The sequence below is a fragment of the Onychostoma macrolepis genome, chromosome 13 (assembly GCF_012432095.1).
Source record: "Onychostoma macrolepis isolate SWU-2019 chromosome 13, ASM1243209v1, whole genome shotgun sequence".
Classification (NCBI taxonomy): domain Eukaryota; kingdom Metazoa; phylum Chordata; class Actinopteri; order Cypriniformes; family Cyprinidae; genus Onychostoma; species Onychostoma macrolepis.
The window spans coordinates 11,868,372-11,890,341 of NC_081167.1; the positions used below are offsets into that span (position 1 = coordinate 11,868,372).

General features: G+C 36.5%; 2 protein-coding genes across 7 annotated transcripts; one reads left to right on the top strand and one right to left on the bottom strand.

Moving 5' to 3' along the window:
• Positions 1-48: 48 nt before the first annotated feature.
• Positions 49-13,218, bottom strand: metap1 (methionyl aminopeptidase 1). The gene is given in 12 exon segments (XM_058794927.1): positions 49-966; positions 968-1,082; positions 1,881-1,946; positions 2,077-2,220; positions 2,613-2,744; positions 3,530-3,668; positions 4,252-4,335; positions 4,600-4,691; positions 10,046-10,106; positions 10,225-10,334; positions 10,459-10,510; positions 13,004-13,218. Coding segments are annotated over 12 exon segments (1,158 nt in total). The 5' UTR covers positions 13,118-13,218; the 3' UTR covers positions 49-917.
• Positions 13,219-13,260: 42 nt separating this feature from the next.
• lrit3b (leucine-rich repeat, immunoglobulin-like and transmembrane domains 3b) lies at positions 13,261-21,347 on the top strand. 6 transcript variants are annotated; one of them, XM_058794924.1, is made up of 6 exons: positions 13,261-13,579; positions 15,010-15,112; positions 16,782-17,236; positions 18,284-18,589; positions 19,330-19,392; positions 19,618-21,347. In XM_058794924.1, the coding sequence occupies exons 3-6, from the start codon at positions 16,903-16,905 to the stop codon at positions 20,064-20,066; spliced, it is 1,152 nt and encodes a 383-aa protein (XP_058650907.1). In that variant the 5' UTR covers positions 13,261-13,579; positions 15,010-15,112; positions 16,782-16,902; the 3' UTR covers positions 20,067-21,347. The 6 variants fall into 6 exon arrangements, with proteins under 6 accessions (XP_058650907.1, XP_058650906.1, XP_058650904.1 ...); XM_058794923.1 differs by having other exon boundaries at positions 13,261-13,573; XM_058794921.1 differs by lacking the exon at positions 13,261-13,579 and having other exon boundaries at positions 14,988-15,112; positions 19,618-20,080; positions 20,179-21,347.
• Positions 21,348-21,970: the final 623 nt, after the last annotated feature.

Genomic DNA, 21,970 nt, shown 5'->3' on the forward strand with positions numbered 1-21,970 from the left:
TGACGATTGACATATGTTTGGCATTTGTTGTACACAAAAAACACAAAATAAAGGAGAAAATATACTTTAATTCAGCTTGAATACTGAAACACTGAAACTGATTTCAAGAGATGCGTCAAACAAACAAGGAGGCCTGCAACTGCTTTTCAGACTTTCACATTGCTCTTTAAGTGGCATTAAACAACCAAAGACAAACAAAAATCATCTTTTCATTGACTAAGGATGACTGCAGTAAAAGGACATTTCAAAAAGGCCATCAAACAGGTGAAACATAATTAAACCATTGTACTTAACCTAATGTTTCCTAGATGTTCATAGACACAGTCACTCAAACAAGATCGATTTAATTGGACCTTATGAACGCTGGTAGAGGTTCATGATAAACATTTGTACAATGTTCAATAACGTTACGAGGCACTCTTTCAGCTGTAAAGAGTTTTTATATATCAATCATGATTTGGAGAGACTCCAGTGTTTTATCACATACACTCGTTGCATCTCGAACCCCAACAAAACAAACGTGGTACATTGCAACGAGCCAGGCATACAAACACACTGAAGCAGACCGAGACAGCAGACCTCACACAGCCGACGCGCTCTCTCAAACACACAGGTGCCCACACGCAAAACCACTCACACAGATACCTCTGCCATGAAGACAGAGTGTGGCAGCACTGTAACCAGGTTAAAGGCCAGTGCCTTTGAATTTACTCAGATCCAAGCTGATTAATGTGACTGTCAGGTGACACATTCAGAAGTTAACAAATCTCCATCTCCTGCCCAAATCCACTGTCACGGCCACGTGGCCAATCATCTCCTGCCCAACAGAGAACCACTGTGTGACTGGCTGATTGGTGATATGGGGCGGAGTTGTTTTATCCTCCACTGCAGAATAGGGCTGATATGACCCCACCATTCTACATTTGGGACAGGAAGTGAGCACAGCCATTATCCTCCAGGCGACGTGAGGATCTCACAGCCTGTCTCTGTCACGAGGAGCGTGTGCTCAAACTGGGCTGAGCGTTTACCGTCACGAGTGACTGCAGTCCAACCATCTGGCCACGTCTCATCCTGCCAGCCACCTGCACAGAGCAAAGACTCTTAAATAAGCAATTGATTACAATATTTAATCCATCAACACTCAAATTTTTATAGTTAACAATATTAAAAGAAGAAAACCTGCATGTGCAATTGTCAGGTTGAGCAGTGTGCATGATACACAGGAACACTGTGCGTATACAAAAGTAAAATTATGATTTACAATATATATATTTTTTAAAATAAGTCTCTTATTCTCGCCAAGGCTGCATTTATTTGAACAGAAAAACAGTAAAAACAATTGGAAAATATTCTTACTATATAAAATAAGTTTTTTTTATTTGAATGTATTTTAAAATGCAATTTATTCCTGTGATGCAATGCTGAATTTTAAGCATCATTACTTCAGTCCTCAGTGTCACATGATCCTTCAGAAATCATACTAATATGCTGATTTGCAGCTCAAGATACAATTCTTCTTATAATCAATATTGAAAACAGTTGAGTGGCTTAATATTTTTGAGAAACAATTAGACGTTTTCTTTTCAGGACTCTTCAATGAATAAAAAGTTCAAAAGAATAGTATTTATATAAAATTGAAATTGAACTTCTGATAAATTTAATTTGTCCTTGCTGAATAAAAGTAATTATTTCTTGCAAAATAAAAATCTTACTGACCCCAAAGCTTTAAGGGGTAGTGTAAATGAACCAACTGATCACGTTTGAATGCATTAACTTTGACAGCCCTATTTTATTTTATTTTTCTAAAAGAAAAAATAATTCTAAATAGTAAGTGCACAATTAGGATGGCTAAGAAAATAATTTTGTGATTTTCCTCTTACCTTCACAGATCATGGGCTCAATAGTAAACACATGACCAGGTTTCATCACTCCTACTGCTTTATTCTCTGTAAAAATACATAAAACAAGGACAGTTCAAGCTTTATGAGTGTTTGCACTCTCTGCAGTTTCAATAACATCACAGTGTGCAATGCTTGTATCATTAAGACTGTGTCTTTTTAACAAGATGTTACTCACTGGCATAGTGCGGTACGTTTGGTGCCGTGTGGAACAGTTTGTGAATGCCGTGGCCACAGTAGCTCCGTACCACAGAGAAACCATTAGCCTGCGCGTGTTTCTGGATGATGTTTCCCAGTTCACGATAGCGGATACCAGGCTTCACTAGACAAGACAGAAACAAGCTTCTTCAAATCACAACACAGATATCCCTCTGTGTAAGTCTGCCCTCTAAAGGTCATTAATGCACATCACATCAGACAAACATACTGTACTATATAAAATGAAGGCCAAATGTCAAACTCCCATAACATAGGGCAGGGATCCTCAAATCTGGCCCACGAGATCCACTTTCCTGCAGAGTTTAGCTCTAACCCTAATCAAACACACCCGAGCAGAAGTGTCTTCAAAATCATTAGAAAATCACAGTTAGTTGAGTTTGATCAGGGTTGGAGCTAAACTCTGCAGCTGATTGGCCCTCCAGGGAAAGATTTGAGGAACCCTGACATAGGGTCTGTTGAATTGTTAGTGTTGTTTGAATGTGCTTTCATACTCACCAGAGTCGATGGATTGCATAAGACATTCATAAGTGGTCTGAACCAATCTCTTGGCTCCCTCATCCACTTCACCCACAAAAAAGGTTTCATTCAAATCTCCATGGTAACCATTGTGGTAAACTGTTATGTCGACTGCAAGGAAAAAAGTAACATATGATTGGCCAAGTGAACATGTAACATTTAGTGCAATTTACTTTAAGTCTGAAGATTTTTTTCTGCATATGTTACACAGAACTCTGTAGAAAAATACACAAACTGACAAAATGATATGATTATGCTTTCAGCTCCTATTATGAGCAAAGTACTCTGCATTTAACAGAAATCTATTCCACAGACTTTCGCACTCTGTGCAAAGCAAAAAAAAAAAAAAAAGCTGCAGATTCCAGCTGGTTCTGGATACTGCCTTCAGCGTAAGGTCTGTTCAGTGTAAATTTGGCATTAAATGTAAATAGAAGCAGTTCTCTGTGCAGTAGCCAATAATATTTAAATTAAGGTGATAAATGACAAAACATGTAGCTAGGAATAAAGAGATCTACATGTCATTTGTTTCGTTTACTTATCTATTATGGCATTAACAAGAACAAACAGCTTTAATAATATGGCATTTTGACAATGGGACTTAAAATGAGCAGAAGGTAAAAACATCAGTCTGGACAGAGTTCTGCGAGAACAAGCCAATGCATTCACAAAAATGTGAGCATGTGGAAAAATCAGTCATGCACAAATCTTGAATCTCCAGTGAATGTTTATCTGACATCTGGACTAACTGAAATATGAAATACAATGTCAATTTAGAGGGAGGGTGATTCTATCCCTTTAAAACAGCCCTCTTGAGTGCAAAAAATCAGATCTCCCATGAAGTAAAGCAAGTAAGATACATTCATATACTATATGTTCAAATGTATGTTGATGCATACTGTTCAGTATGTCCGCCTCCTGGAGGGGACGGCGGTCAGGGATCCCATGACAGATGACTTCATTGACAGAGGTGCAGCAGGACTTGGGAAAGTTGTAGTAGTTCAGAGGTGAGGGGTAGCAGTTCCTCGCTGTGCATGCCTTAACCAACAAATATGGAAAAATAGTTTGTCATTAGTATCAACATTCATACAGGCTGTCCTACTCAAGTGACAACGACAGTAGAATAAACAATGAAAAAAAATCCACGTTTATTATGCATACGGTCAAAAATAGCTGTTAAACAACTATAAAAAATTATGCATTTTTCCAGAAGGAAACTCTGGAAACATCTGGTTCTCAACCAGGGGTCGACTAGGAGGCCTCGGCAAATTTCCAAGAGGACCCCAAAATTATTTAAGTTTAGTTATACTAACATAATCTTAAATAAAATGTTAAAAATGCTAAAACAAAGTTGTGCAATATTAAACTGAGTTTTTTATTTTTACTATAACAAAAGTACCAGATGTACAGCTTAAATATGAGGGCCTCTTGGACAAAGTGGGCCTTGGAGTCAAAGAGGCTGAGAACCATTGATTTAGAACAATTTTTTTTTTAAATCATCTGAATGCATAAGCAATTTCACATTTCCCTTAGATAACCTGTATTTAAACATTCTGCTCTGATCAGACTACTACTTTGTAAAATTTAGATTAGAAAAAGCAAAAAGGTTGTGAAATTGTACCAAATGCACCGCATGGTCGATCTCCTCCGTCGTCACTCCAGGTTTCACCATCATGGCAGCAATGTCAAGGACTTCTCGAGCCAGCTGAAGGAAACAAACATTGTCTTTATGGACTTGACAGGCTGCCATCTCACTAGACAATATTTTGGCTGAATTTATCTTGAGTAACCAAATGTTTTTCTGGGGTTCTCTTAAGTAAAATCTGAAATTAGAAACTGGGGGCAGAACAAACTGTGGCAGAGCAATTAGCGTTCAAATAGAGGCAGAAAATGGAAAAATTTCAACTGTTGCATTTGTTATTATTCTTTATACAAAGCTATCATGTGTGACGTTATGATGTTGGTTTACCTTGCAGACAACTCTCATGCCCTCAATCTCTTCACCATTGAGGATCTTAATCTGAGACGTCCCTTTCATGGTCTGCTCGGACTCTGACATTCCTGCAAGCAGTGGTGAATTGGTGAATTGGTGAGCAGTAAAATACACAGATACCCATCTACCCACAAAAGCATCTTACTATCACTCAAATATACGGACTAGCTCTGCCTACTGACCTTCACCACAACAGAATCTCAACAGCACGGTCTCCAGTCAGCTAATGAAGACAACACAACCACTTCTTACAGATAAAAACACACACGCACACGGTCGCTGATCCAGTGAGGTCTGGGACATGACAGTTTGGCAATGACGTAATCACGGACAGTTCCTGCTAGGGCTGGGCGATATGACTATATATATCGCGTGGTAGTGAAGGCAGAGATTTTATATACTGTACTGATCAAAGGCTTGGAATAATTATATTTTTTGATGTTATTGAAATAAGACTCATACCCATAATAAGAGACTTATTGTCTATTATATTATACAATGTAATTTATTCCTGAGCTGAATTTTCAGCATCATTACTCCAGTCTTCAGTGTCACATGATCCTTCAGAAATCGTTTTAATAGGCTGATTTGCTTCTTAAGAAACATTTCTTATTATTATCAATGCTGAAAACAGTTTTTGCTGCTTAATATTTTTGTGGAAAACATCATGCACTACCACTGAAAAATTTGTGGTAAAGTTTTAAGAAATGAATTTGATCAAAAGAGACCATAAAGGCATTTTATATTACAAAGTATTTCTAATTCATTCAAATAAATGCTGTTCTCTTGAACTTTGTGTCAAAGAATCCTGAAAACATGCATCAAAGTTTCCTTAAAATTATAAGGTGGCACAACTGTTTTAAACATTGATAATAATAAATTGAGCAGCAAATTAGTATATTAGAATGATTTCTGAAGGATCACATGACACTGAAGTCTGGAGTAATGTAATGATGCTGAAAATTCAGCTTTGCCATCACAGTAATGAATGACATTTTAAAACATATATTCAAACAGAAAACAGTTCTTTTAAATTGTTATAGTATTTAACAATATTGCTGTTTTTTTTACTGTTTTTAATAAATGCAGCCTTGTAAGCATTCAAAAACATCAAAATATCTTAATTATTCCAAACTTTTGACCTGCAGTGTACCATTTGCACTGAGGTGGATACATTTCCCTTGCTATAAATTGGCACAGCTGCTTTATTTACAAGAAAGCAACAAAGGAATTCAGAGTAATGCAAAAAGACAGAGCAGGATGTGCAAAAATGAATAAATAAAAATAAGGGAAGTAATGCAAACCAAATTTAACCATTCTCCATTGAATTCCCAACAAAACTATAACTATTGATACAAATACAACAACAATGGTCATATCACCCACCTCTAGCCCCAGCTGATTAACGACATCAGCCATGCAGACACAGACAGAGCCATGCTACTACACAGACACACTCTTGCTCACAGAAATACACTCATACACCCACTGCGTAGCAAACCGCTCCCTGTAATAATACTGTTAAACAAGAGGACATCACCGGCCGGACACACATGGGAAGCGGCGGGACTCCGTACCTGCCAACAACCCAACCTCTGCAGCTGCAGAGAGCGAGAGAAGAGCTTCAGACACACACTGCAGCAGCCCACCCCCAACACACACACAGAGGTAAATGGAAACGTGTATAAGGTGACTTTAGGACCATCACACACACGCTCTCACAAAGAAATCCTAAAGATACACACTCCTGACCTAACCATTGGATGCTTTTGAAGACATTAGGCTTTTTCAATACATCACTTTTCTACTGTTTGAAAGCCGGGGGCCCAGAGACTCAAGGATGAGCTAATAACAAAGGAATGAAAGGCTGTAACTACAGGAGCCTAATAGCAACTAATCACCACCATAATGGTTACTTACGGGAAGACTCTGCAGCATCCGTTAATGAAGGACAAATAAGCATTTATTCACAAAACAGTGATTCATGAGAGATGTTTCTATACTATAAGAAAGTGTTTGTGTAATCTCTCTTCTATACAAAGACATGTGTATTATCATTTGAAATATCCTTCCATCATGATCACGAGTATCATTTACAGGGCCCCCCAAAAGTATTCGGACACTTAAGTCACACTTAAACATGTATGCATTTCATTGCAATAAATATTACCTTCTCTAAGAGCTTCACATTTTTCACAGTTCACAGATGTCTTTAAAAAATCATTTATACACTAAAAAAATCTTACTGACTACAGTGTGTGCAGAATTATTAGGCAAGTTGATATTCTGGTCATATTTTTTTTCCAAGAACATTTTACCAATTCCAAACCTCATCAATCTTAATAACTACTATTGATTTTGTATTTAATGAAGGCTGATAGTCAGAAACTTCTTATTTCAGGTGTGCAGAATTATTAGGCAGGTTTTCCTTTACAGATAAAATGAGCAAAAAAAGAGATTGAACTCAAGAATAAAAGTTAAAAAAATTATTAAATGCCCATGAGAAGGATGCAATACTAATGCAATAATAGAATTAACAAAGTTAAGGCATGACCATTGGGCAGCGAAATGCTCATTGGGTCAGCAAGTTCAGAAAAAACAGGTGGAGAAGAAAAGACACATGTTAACTGCAAAAGAATTAAGAATTAAGGTGAAGAATTAGGTGAGAAACCATCAGGAACCATTTAGACTGCAGCAGCGCTCACATGAACGCTCCCGATAAAATTTTATATAAAAACTTGAATGCCCTAGCAGTGGCAAATAGTTTTGGTTTTATATTTAATTCGATTACATTAATGTTTAAGTTGAGATTTACAAGAAATATTTTAACTGCGTCTATGTAAAAGGAAAACTGCTGTAAAAAAGCACCTTATTTGTTTAAAGTGTTTGCAAACCAAAAGTTACTGCACTTTTGTTCACATAGCAGTACTTCTAAATTAAAAAAGTGCACTACTTTTTTACACAACACTACTTTTTTTTAAAACACTACTTTTGAATTCATTATTGAATTTTGTGCATAATGCGATTAATTGCAGAAAAATCATGCAATTAATCGCGATTTAAAAGATTTTTATCGTTGCCCAGCACTAATTAAAATAAAAGTTATTTCAAAATGTAATATTTCACAATATTGCCAGGTTTTTTTTTTTTATTCTTAAAGGTTTGATTTGCTTGATTCAGACAAGATAAGGACCACAAAAACACTTTTTCACAAACAAATTACCAAACCTCCTCAAGTTAAATGTAGTCCTAATTAAATAGGACTTGTGAAAATCATACAGTATGTAGCAAATCAGCTAAAAAGGGAAATGTATATAAATAATTACAATCAATTATGATTAATTACAATTATTTATATCGGCTGACAGTAATAACTTTAGCAGAATTAAATTGCCATCAACTGATCTGCTCGTCCAGCGAACATTCAGTGTAAGTTCATATCAACTCTAAGAAAGGATATTTCCGTGGCCACAGAAAATACTTTCCTATTAATGCATTAGAGCTTGTAGCGAGGGTCAAAATCGTAAAGAGACATTAATTTGCAAGGCAGAACCAGAAACTCATGTAATTTGTGCACACAACTTTTATTAACTAAACACTAACACACATAACTAATCTAAACAAACAAACAAACAAACATACACTCACGCGTGCATACAAAAGGGGAGCTAAAGTGAATGAATGAAGCCATTAGAGAAACCAGAGAATGCAGTTATGGAAAGAGTCAGTTAACCACCCGAGTAAAAACCATCAGCGCCGTTTATAACGGGGTCTATAGCTTATACTAAGCCTCTGTTTTGTTTAGTTAAATGTACGATACTTGCATTGCCTTTGTCGTTGACGAGTGTCCGGATACATTCTCGGATGAAAGTCTTGATGGTTTCAAGGTTTTGGACTTGAGATCACGTTCTTCCGGGTTGAAGAGTGATTCATTCCAAAGATGTCCTGACTCAATGGTGATTGGGAGTTTCTTCCCAGGTAGAAAGTGAAAAAGAGCTAAGAAAGAGGTCTGCTGAGATCTGAAGATCTTGGTTGAATGGGAAGTCAAGGCCGAAGCCTGGCTCAAACTTAAGGTACAGAAGACTTCTAGCTCACATCCTCATCTTCTCAGTATCTGAAAAAACCGCAGACTGGGGCGGGTCACTGATGTGAGAGCTTTATCTGCTATAGAGGTCACTCCTTTCTGGTGTCAAAGAGCCAATGGTGTCTTGAACTTTTGGAGGGAAAGTTTATGTCTCTTTGTCTCCAAGCATGGTAATTTGAATATGTAACTGGATCAGAAGTTGATATACAAACTAGTAAAGATTCTTAGAACACTAATATGTTGCATAGGTATCAACATATAATATACACTCTCAATTAGATCATCCGAAGACAAAATTTATAGAGACCAAACATGGTATAAGTGAGGTGATATTAACTAGGGATCTATCATAAGCATGCATAAAACAAGAACATATACAAGAACAGTAATAATACACACAATGACCTGAAGGCTGTGTGTTCATTCAAAGAAAGGTTTTTCTATGAATTAATTAGAGAAGAGTCCATTTTTATGGCATAATGTCTTTCCTAAGGTTCAAAGATGGTGAGAGGGAGAGCTCTCAACATGCCATTAGGTCATAAAGTTTATCTGGTCTGGCTGAAGTGTCCTGGTTGTCATGGTAACCGGGGGGCCTGGAGTCATTCACAGACATACTGGCACCCAGTATGTGTATTGGGTGAGGGGTCTGTGACTATTTGTTAATCTAATGACTAACTGATTTGTTAAATCTAAAGAAAAATCGTGTGTCGGATTTGTCAAAATGCTACAAGTAGGTGTGGATTATGTGTTCGTATACTTTCTAGGGCCACATATGTAACATCATATGAAACCTTTTAGTCATGATGCGTATCCAACTAACTAACAATATAAATAAGATCAACTAAACTGAAACGCACCATAAAGCATTTGGGCCTTCTTTCATAATCAGATGATTATGAGAGCATTAAACTCCAAATAATAATGATGACACAGCTGCACCAATGAGATACCAAACAAAAAACAAAGTTAGAGTTTTCTGTAAACAGAGGTTATTCTTGCACATCTTGATGCACATTTACATGAAACTGTGGTTAATCTGGTCAGACGTGCACTACTGCAGCAAACACTCCTCCATTTAAAAATCGAACAGCACTTCAGCTGATGAGATGAAGGCCATTAGTTTAAAAGCTTATATGTCAATGGGCTGTTTCAAGGGTCAAAATTTTAAACTTCACACAGGCGTAATAATGAAGGGCAGTCTGTTAGAAAAGTGCAATGCCTCAGATAAGGGCATGGAGCAAGAAAGCTAGTCCAGATGATAGAGGTTGATCTGAATTTTGCAGTGTATAATTTACAGAATTAGGTCCAAATTATGTGTGAAGGGATTTACAAACTTACCCAAAGGATGATCTGCATAGTCTGGTCTCTGGATGTTGCTAGGAACAAGCCGCATGGGAGTCTGAAAACAACCACGAAAAAGAGATCAAACTAGACATTTGAATGCATACATTTGTTTTGTTCTATGATAATGTATGTGTGCTGTAATTATCATGTTGTCAATGATCATGCGTCCTTACCAGTGGATAGTGGGGTCGCAGTTTACCAGAGTATCTGTACCCGGGCCACGGGTCTGTGTTGATTTCTTTCTCCACACAGTTCTTTCCCTCATCTTTTATTTTGTCCTCCTCTGCAAATGAAAAGCCGAAAAATTAATGATGGCATTATGCAAGACATGATTTGTATTACACATACAAAATGCTAATGCAGAACTGAACATCACTCAACACTGAAAGTGAATAAAACACACATACTTGCTTTTTTGTGGAGCAGTTTGTGGGTGGCCCAGCTGCCTTTGAAACATTCCTGAAAACATGCAAAACTCAAGTTATTACAACTCACACAACGTAAATTCTTAAAGAGCCCATAAAATGTAATGTATGTTAGCTTTGAGGCATTTATATGTTAGTGTACAAAATTACACTACTGTTCAAACATTTTTTGAATTAAAATATTACTTTGACACAACAAGGATGCACTCAACTGGGACAAGAGACAATAATTACATTAATAATGTTACAAAGATTTATATTTCAAATAAATGCTGTTCTTTTGAACTTTCTATTCATCAAAGAATCCTGAAAAGATAGCACAGTTTCCACACAAAAATATTAAGCAGCACAACCATTTTTAACACTGATAATAATTAATGTTTTTGAGCAGCAGATCAGCATATTATAACGAAGGATCATGTGACACTGAAGTAACGACTGCTGAAAATTTAGCTTTGCCATCATAGGAATAAATTATATTTGAGCATATAATAAAAGAGAAAACAGTTATTTTTAATTATAACAACACTTCATTAATAATATTACTGTTTATTGTTTTTTTTGATCAAATAAATGTAGCCTTGGAGAGCATAAGAGACCTCCAAAAATATTAAAAACTCTTACCATCCCCAAACTTTTGAACATAGTGTATATTTTAGCATCTACTAATACTTAATTTTAATTCATTACAATTTAACACTCGCTTCCAAGAAACAGATCAAATATTTTGATGACAAGTGATGATCTTGCAACAAATGCAAAAATTCTACTTAACAACAAATAAGCAATAAATCAAGGTTCACAATTGTTATTTAACAAAAATAGACAGAAACCTTTTGATATGTCCAGCTCCAGCTTCCTATATAAATAGGAAGTACATAAACATACTTGAAGCGTATACTAGAGCACAAATACAAGGAATTTCACATATGTGACCCTGGACCACAAAACCAGTCTTAAGTCACTGGGGTATATTTGTAGCAATAGCCAAAAATACATTGTATGGGTAAAAATTATTGATTTTTCTTTTATGCCAAAAATCATTAGGATATTAAGTAAAGACCATGTTCCATGAAGATATTTAGTAAATTTCTTACCATAAATGTATCAAAACTTCATTTTTGATTAGTAATATGCATTGCTAAGAACTTCATTTGGACAACTTTAAAGGTGATTTTCTCAATATTTTGATTTTTTTTCACCCTCAGATTCCAGATTTTCAAATAGTTGTATCTCAGCCAAATATTGTCCGATCCTAACAAACCATACATCAATGGAAATATTATTTATTCAGATTTCAGATTATGTATAGAAATATTATTTATTCAGATTTCAGATTATGTATAAATCTGAATTTTGAAAAAATTACACTTAAGACTAATTTTGTGGTCCAGGGTCACATATAATACATCGTAAAGCTCTGCACCATTTTATGGTATCACACGGATAGCTCACTCAAATATAAAAATTCTCATGTATGACTTGCTTTCATCTGTGGAACATAAAACAGGATATTCTCAAGAATGTCGGGGGCCAAACTACATTGAACACAACTGACTTACAATTTATGAAATGTATGAAACATAGAAGTGTTCCACAGAAGAGAGAAATTCATACAGGTTTAGAATTACATGAGGGTGAGCTACAGTGGCTCATCTAATTAGGGCGAAAGTTTGAATCAGATGGAATCGGTGGAAATGTCAAATCAGATATATTGGGCTTGGCAGCACCCTGTCATCATATCAGCCTCTCAACTCAGCAAGCAGGACAGCAGATCTGCCCTGCAACAGGTGCTAGAGTCCAGGGAGGAGTCTCAAAATGTAAGAGCTGTCTACCTAGACAGCATTTTTGAGCATATGTCTCAAAAACCTATATGATGCCCAAAAATGCTGTCTAGACATTTCAATTTTCTAGGCACTTCTAGGTTGTGTCTCAAAACCCAGTGAGCTGCCAACCTAGACAGCCTTTTTGAACATCATGGGCAAGTGACTTATAAAACACCTATGATGCCCACAATGCTGTCTAGATAGGCAGCTCACTATGGTTTGAGACACAGCCCAGGCTAGGAGTGCCTAGCAAAATCATACTAGAATGAAGAGGTAACGTTAGGGTTAGATCTACATTTCCTTACAGGTTGCACCGATTTATGCATCCTTTTGTCCTAATTCTTTAGAAATTGGAAATAAAATATCTAAAGGGTTGATGTGATGATTTGACAACTGAGCACGCGAGCCACGTTGAGCTGAAGTCATTTAAAGCACGCCGAGCAAAGAAACGGCTCGCAAATTACAGTTCCACTCCGTGTTTAGGGTTACACATCTCAGACTAATCTGTCATAATGAAAATCATCACGCACAAAACTTGGATGTAAACGTCAAAGCTCAGAGTAGCGTTTAAAGTGCCTGTTTGTGATGTGAGGCAGCTAGCTAGCTAACGCTGAGCTCAGTCCCGTAGGCCGGCAGCGTGACATGAGCGAGAAAACCCGAGCGCTTCGCTTGTTTCTTAAAGCTAAGTGTCAGAGCTTCACCTGAGAGCAAAAGTATGAGCCTTGAATTCCGAGCTTGATGCAGGTGGGACACTGGAGCTTGGCTTCGCTGCAGCAGCCTTCCGTCTCGCACTCCCGTGTCTCCACCGCCGCCATGCTTCTGCTGCTGTCGGTCACAGAGAGAGAGCGCTGCTGTCTGCTGCTGCTGCAGTCATCTGAGAACAGAGGGAGGGACTCCAACACCACCTTGTGAATCATGGCAAGATGGAGTATTTATTTATCTATCTATTTAATTTACCTTATTGCAGCCACAATTATTGAGCAGACGAAACTGGAAAGTTAGTTCGACTATTTCTTCTGGGCAAACGAAAATAGTTCCTCAAGAAGCCAAAGCATCAAAGGTAGTTACCAAGCAACGCAGACCGAAAGCCGGAGTGGAGTTCTTTATATAAGTGGAGCGGAGCGGCAGAGAGAGTTCTTCAACTCGGCTGAAAGCGCTCTGTAATCACGCCGCCGAGGCTCCACTCCGGGTCTTTTCACTCCCCACAGCGAGAGAAACCCCACTCTGAGCAGTCCTGGAACCAGAGATAACGCGGACGACCAAACTTCTCGGTACAGGTGGTTTTCAGAGAAACCAATCTTTCTGTATCAACTGAAACAATTGTTTACCAAAAAATATTTACTATTTCTAAGCGCTTGAAACACCTTGCGGCAACTGCTAGTCAAAATAGTGTGCATGCAACGAAAACGCAAACTACAGCTTTCACAAACCAATCATAAATGTTTTCATGAAAGCGTAATCTATTAAATGTAATTTAGGCCACAAGTAATGAAATATCATTATTTAAATTTTTTTTTTGTTTTATTAACGTGTAGCATGTAGTGATTGTATTGTTATAGGCAGGGCTTGGCAGTTTAATTAGAAGCATTTACAATTATATTTACATAACAGCTTTCCCCTTTTCGAATTATGTATGTGTACACAAACTGTATTATACAGACATCAGTAGTATAAATTATTTAAAATATATATAACTTTATAAAACATTATAAGACTGACCTGAGATCAGTTAAATCATTAGACACTCGTTTAGAGGTTCAGCTGATCAATGCAATCTAGTGGCAAATTCTATTATATTTTATTACACCATAGATTGGTTTTTAGAGGCATTTAAGTTGTCAGAGTTCCTTAAAGAATTCAATATACATCATATCTTTCTGGAAAATAAAATTAATTTTCTTTTAAATGTACAATTATGAATCTAGAATTTTGCAAGAAACCGTAGTAAATTAATTATTAATTTAATATGAAAGGGTCTGCTTTCAAAAGAGTCGCCAGAAAGCACAGGTTTTGACTGATACAAAAGTTTGGGGATCTTTTTTTAATAAAATTTGAAAAGTCAATTCAAAACAGAATTTTGAAATGTTTTGAAACCAACATTCTGTACATTATGATGTAACAAAGACCAGTTTTCAGGAATCATGCGATTTGACACAAAAACAAAAGAATCATGTTTTGAAGCTTCATAAAGCAGACTTTCAAAAGGGCCCATCACTAGTTACAGGCCAAATTATGCAAATTACTCTGCTTCCACTTCCATTCTTGAGAGAAAACGATATATTTATAATTAAAGATGGAATAGTTAATACAATTGCAATCAAAGTGATAGATGTGCAAACTTGCATTGTGAAGTTTGCAATTGCCTTGCAAGTGTATTGAAATTTTGTGTTGCTATATCCAATTTGCTACTTTATCAGTGAGTTGTATAAGCATTATCAGCCTCCCCGCACTATAGATACACAAATTGATTTAATCTTCCATTGTACTTCTATTATTATTGTAAAGCATCAGTCCCAGGGCATGTTTCTCTTTACTACACTGACTATAGGTTTTGATCTGCTCCTCGCCTCAGTAATCTGAACTAATCCTTTTAGTGTTTGTCTTAATCTACGGCAGTGTTTGGGAATGTCACACTCCTGCTCAGACAGAGAGTGGTACTTCTTTGCTTAATGTGTCTCTAAAGCGATGCATCCACTTCTGTATGCAGACCTCACTTTGTGCTTGGCTTTGGTGGTCTGTGCACAGAGTCCATCATGTCCGTCTCTGTGCACCTGTGTGCTCCATGGTCGCAGCAATGCCAAGGGACTCAGGTACAGTCATATGGTTTTTTCTGTAATCTTTTTTTGCCTGGTTAAATCTTTGCTCCTAGATTCTTCCATCCACACGCTCTCATGATCCACTCTGTTGTTGTTTTGTTACTATTTTTTGCAGTGTGCCATTAGTGTAATTTAGGGGGATCAGATGTATTTGTAAGTTGTAGAGTTTTAACTGCACTGACACTATCAGATGAGAACAAAATCTGAACTGAATTGAGTTGGATAATGACACTAATTTTGCAAAAACTAAATCAATATTGAAATGACTTGCGCTGAATTTTGACACTGTAGTCTTCAGTAGAGCTGCTGTGCTCATAGCTGAATTGAAGTTGATTCATAAATTATGAACTTTGCAACACTGATACAGTTGTTGAACTGAATTGAATATCGAACTGAATTTAGATGAATATTGCCACTATTATGTTATGTAGAGCTGCTTTACAGCTGAAATTGTTGCATAATTAACTAATTTTCCAACATTAACACCAATTTCCCTGTTAATGTGAAGCTGCTTTGAAACAATCTGTACTATATAAAACTATAAATAAATGTAACTTGATTTGATTCTATACTGTAAGAAATAATCGGTAGAAAAACTAAATTTTCTGGCGGGAAATTAGCAGTACCTTTTCTGTTAAGTTTACAGACATTTCCTTCAACCCTAAAACCCAACACAATGCAATGTATAATTCAAAATATTGATAAAACGCCTGTGAAAAAATCAATACAGTATACTTCCTTTATATTAAAGGGGTCATATAATGCCCATTTTCCACAAGTTTATATTATTCTTTAGGGTCTTAATGAAAAGTCTGTAACACAGTTTGGTTAAAATGTCTCATTGGTAGTGTAAAAAACACCTTTTTCACCCTGTCAAAAACAGCTCTTGTCAGAGCAAGCGGTATTGTGTCATTCTCCTTTAAATGTTAATGAGCTCTGCTGACTCCGCCCCTCTCTTCCCAGCCGCTCTCTGAGGGACTGTTTACTTTAGCAGCATTCATCGTGAAACTTGCTAATTAGCACATTATTAGGAAAGGCCATTTGCAAAGATTCATTTAAAAAACCTTGTACTCATTTTTTCTGGAGGTGAAGCTGGATCACGAATGATTCGCGCGAACATAGACGCATTTAGGTAGATAGAGGGCGCATTCCCTTCAGAACAAAACCTAACCCTCTTCAGCTGCTCAGATGTCGGGAGTAAATGACTACTGCTATGTTCATTATTACATCCAACAACAAAACACCTTAATCGCTTAGGAGTCATTCTTGTCTACACCTGCTGCGGCAGTCAAACAACTGATGACAGCTCACTCAGGGCAGGTCTGAGGTAAGACACCAGTGCAGTCTGTGCTGAAACACTGCTGTCAATCAACAATCGTGGGCGGGGCCTCCGTCTGTGTGACGTCACAAGACGAACCGCTCGATTTGAAAGCGGGGAAAGCATATTAGGAGATTTAAAAAAATAACACTGGATGGATTTTTATCATTATAGGATGGTTGTGTACAGGCACTGCCAACACACATTTCAGTACAATCAACTTGTAAAAGTGGATATAGCATTATATGACCCCTTTAACTGTACATCGGGCTCTATTTTTAAGAACTTTTCTATTTGTACATAACAATACAATGGGCATTAACATTAAACCTGTGTTTTCTTTAGAACTGTGCTCTGTAAAAACCCAGCCTTGACTGCCATTCCAGTAGATCTGCCAAGTGATGCAGTCAAGTTTCGTCTAGAGCGCACCTCTGTTTCCAGGATCTTCAGAGGTGCTTTCTCTGCCATGCCAGAACTGCTTTATTTGTGGCTTACATATAACTCCATCACTGTTCTTCATCCAAAGAGTTTCACAAACCTGTCTTTCCTTCATGAGTTACGATTGGATGGGAACCTCCTGTCCTCCTTCCCTTGGGAGGGACTCAGGGATGTGCCCCGCCTCCGAACACTTGGACTGCACAATAACCGCCTGGCACGAATCCCACCCCTGGCTGCGCGTTACCTTGCTAATGTGACTTACCTGGACCTCTCGAGCAACAGACTGAGCACCCTGCCCAACGATCTGACTGCTCTCTGGCCGTTCAGTGACAGCACTCAGACCCAGCGCTCAGTGGTTTTAGGTGAAACTCCACGCTGCAGATCATTTGTTAGGCTGTAGGATGATAACTATATATAGCATATGGTACTGGAAATAATATGAAGTAGTGTAAATATACAGTGGGGTTCAAAGGTTTATCTCGAGTTCAATAAATTATTATTTTTTTTTTTTACAAAATTTAATTTATTAGTATAATACTTTAAATTAATTAACAATTAAAAAATTTAATTTAAACAACATTCAGATTTAGGTGTGTTGTATTTTATTCTTACCGGTAATTATTTAATTTAAACAGATTTTTATTTTTTTAACTATTCCCCATTCATTTTACATCTATTTTTTTTTTAAGTTTCTAATATCCTTAAACCTATGTTTAAAAGGATAGTTCACCAAAAAAATGAAAATTCTGTCATTATTTACTCATCCTCGTGTCATTCCAAACTTGCCTGACTTACTTACTTCTTCAGAACATGACGATATTTCAAAGAATGTTGGTAAGTGGACAGTTTCTGTGACAACTGACTTCTATTGTGTGGCCAAAAACCCTCTTCCTTCTCTAAATATCTTCTTTGATTCACAAAAGAAAGTAAGTCATACAGTTTTGGGGTAAAAACCATCCTTTTAAATTAAAATTGGAATCCCAGATTTTCTGTGTGGTTTCTGACATTTGGATCCTGCTGTTTTAGTGAGCCAAGATGAATAGGAAAATGTTTTTAGCGCGTAACAATCCAGTAAACACACACCGACTGGCTCTCACTGAACTACCAGACAAATTGTTCCACACACAGACACTATCAAAGTCTGTGAAACCAAATTAAGTCATTAATGTCTCATGGCAATTAAATATTTACACAACCTGACTGGTTCACAGAGACACATACGTGATATCTAAGTGCGATCTGAGAGTCTTTAGCCTTTTGATGGCTCACTGCGTTCCTCCAGTGGAAACCAAAGCCCTGTACTCTGATTAGTCCAGTCATGCTGGAGAGAACAGGTTATGTAATCAGTGCACACCTCTATAAACTCAATGTGTCATCACCCTCTCTCACCCATTTCATCCCTTCCGCAGGTCTTCAGGACAACCCCTGGGTGTGTGACTGTAGGCTTTCCACGTTGCTTGACATTAGTAAAGCCCCAGAAACTTCTCTGGTCCTGTTGGATCGCTTCCTGACCTGTAGTGAACCACCGGATCTTGCTGGAGTTCCCTTTCAGAGCGTGGAGCTCACTCGCTGCCGCAGGCCCTATGTGGTGACCTCTGCCACCAAGATCACAGCTCTACTGGGTAGTAATGTCCTACTTCGCTGTGAAGCTACAGGACACCCGACCCCAACACTTACGTGGATCAAATCTGCCATACCCAACATTTATAAACAAGGTATCATCTTATATACTCATGTGGCATATTTTCATACACACCAGTGTTGTGATTGTTAACTAAAATTATTATAAAAAAATAGAAATGTTGCTTTGGCAACTAACTGAATAAAGTATAATTAGAAACATATAGAAACTAATTAAATAACAAAAGCACATAACAAAATTACCAAAATTATTGAAAATATAAAAGTAATTCAAAATGTATTTAATTATTGTTCAATAAAAATCATGTATTAAAATGTATTACAATCATTTTTGTTCATTGAAATATAGCTGAAATAAATAAAATATAAATATTAGATGAAAAACTTAAAACCTTTAGAAAATATAGAAATGTTGCTTTGGCAACTTATTTTAAATAAAATTTAAGTTACTAAACTAAAGCTGAAATAAATATAAATTAAAGCTAATTAAAAATATTTTTAAAAATATTTTTAAAATGACAAAAGCATATGACTGTCATTTAAATTAAAAACTGAAAATATAAAATAAAAGCTACTGTAATAATAGTACTATAGTAGTATAATAGCACTAGAGTAAATAGTACTATGTAATAATAGTAAATACTACTGTATAATAGTATATAAATAATACCAAAAAAGCAATAATATGCAATGTTGTCTCTTTCTGTATATATCACATTTCTTATTTCATTAGAAAGGCTTAAAGACATCAAATGTGAAAATAAAATGGAATACCTTCTAAAACTGGAAAATAATGGAATACCTTTATTTTAAGGTTGTTGTAAGCAGATGCAAAGCAGTATGGACATTGAAAGATTGCCCAGAAAACTTTCTGGCTGTAAGTTACCTATAGAACTTTGCACACTTAAAATAATTAACTTTTTAGTTCTAGTGTACCTGGTTTTAAACCTTTGTGTTTAAATATTATCTTACAAAGCACACTGGTGCAAATGTTTTACAAATTTATGAGCTAGTAAACTGTCACATAAGTGAGTGTTATCTTCATTCATTTGATTTAATGTCTGATGATCACATGATCACATGATCACTTCACTGCCTGCAGATGTACAAGAGTCTCCACGTGTGGGAATCCGCTGGTCAGCAGTCAGTCTGAATGGAATATCGTATAGCGATGCAGGGGAGTACCGGTGCAGAGCACAAAACATGGCAGGGATATCAGAGGCCATTGTCAGTCTGAATGTGGTCGGGGTAATGGCTGAATATGCAGACTCCAAAAACTCTGACCAACAGCAAACAGCTGCAAAATCAAACAATACAAAGAGGAAACCCAACCAGAAATCTAAGGCGATACTTTCTTTGTTACCTCGAAACATGACTAGACCACTCTCCCCTCCAAAGAGAGTCATGAAAATCCCCAAAGCCAGCAGAGACAAAATGAAAAGAGACCGGACAGCTGTACAGAGCCTGCCACAGAGACACTTTTTGATCGCTTCTGAAAATCCACTGCACAGAAGACAAAAACCTCGTGTCTCCATGTCAGTTCACACCTGACACATTCAAATTATGTATGTATATTTTCAGGAAGTTTCTTTTTTTCACATGAATGACCATAATCTTGTGTATATTTCCTTAACGGAGAGGTTGTTTTTCATTATTTACTCAGCTATGACCACCAGATGGCAGCTCTGAGATAAAGACACTTCAGGACAAAAAAGTGAACCAGTGAACTGCAATTGTACTTTTGAAAATTGTTCAAATTGATTTCCCCTCACATGAACCACTAGTCACATCAGTAGTCTAATAAAAGTCACATACAGTACAACAGTATTAGGCTTGTAGATGACCTATTGTCATCCATATACAGTATTGACATAGGCTACATTAAGGATTACTGAAAATGAATGCTTTCTAAAAATACCTCTTTTGTAATGTGTAGCTGGCCATATATGCCTGATAGATCCAAGTGAACAGCAGCTGTTGACTAACACACTAAGTGTCACAGTAAGGGCTAAAAAAGGGCCAAGATGACCATTTTGCTGATCTAATTTCGTCTGCTAGGGCTTTTATAGTGAGTCAAATAGAGTGATGAAATTCAGTGAGCGATTATTCATCTTAACAGCTGTAACAGTTTCCCATCTTTCTTTTATCATACACCCAGATAAAACATTTACAGTACCGTTGTTACCACTCCTTATTATTTTACATTTACCAGAAAGGTTTTGCACAAACTGATGATAGCAAATGATGATGATAACTGATTTAACTAAGTCTTTCACATCTACATTGCAGCACTCCTATAAAAAAAATCCTGATTACTCCTGTAAAATATTACACCATATTCACGATGAGAAACTTATCAAGAATTTGCCCTGAGCAGCCCCAAAACACTAAGCGCAATTGCAATAGTCAGTTTTTGAGATGTTTTTTTTTTTAGAAAAGGCGATTCAAACTCACACCTGATTGTCATCACACTAAATAGTAACATCTAGCTCAAATGACCAAAACATAATTATCCAAATTTTTACTTTAAATTTATTGAATCCACTTTGATGTAATATTCTTACATTTGAAGCGAATTCAATAAAGACATGCAGTAAATTATTCCGTTTAGTCTTTATGGATCCATGTGCTTCAGATGAGAGTCAGATTTTAGGGCAGATTATTCTAAAAAACAGATGCCAAAGTTGGCCTGTGATGCTCTTTGTATTGGCCTGTCATGCCCTATGACAAAAAGGGGGAAAAAAACATGTCGCATATTATTATCTATGTTTTGTTTGTGCTTTGAAATGTGTAGAAGTGCATTTTATTTTAATAAAATATGGTTGGATATAATGGAACATTATACTCTGCAATCAAGTTTGATTTTTGGCCCTCCATACACTGAAAAAAAAGGTGTATACACCAGCTGTATATAGGATTTACTTTGAAACAATTTTATCTCAGAAATTACTAGTAAATTTCACAAATAATTAGAAGGAAATGACAAGTGACAAATTGAATTAAACATTACATTTTGAAGTAGAAATACAATACTCCAATAATCTTTCTTTTATTTAAATATTTTTTTTTACAGAGTAAAACGTTTTGGCACCTCTATTCCAAAGGATTTACAAACACTTTCCTTGCTATATGTGTATGAATGTTTAAAAAATATTAACCTGAGCTTTAAAGACTTCTATTATAACCAGTTGTGTTGAATAGATAAAACTGCATTGAGGAAGGAAATGTGCATGTGATCTAAAGTCCTTGTATTTGGATCTCTCTATTCAAGGTCTCTGATAACTATATTTGTCACTTTAAAAGTAAGTTGTGATTAAATCGCCACTTAAAGCTGCTGTAGCCTTTAATGTCTGACAAAATTGTTCATAAATTAAAGTTACAGTCCAGAATATAATTTCTTTAGCCACTCATGCGACAGTTTTGTAACATTCCCCAGATCTCTCCCATAAGCCCCT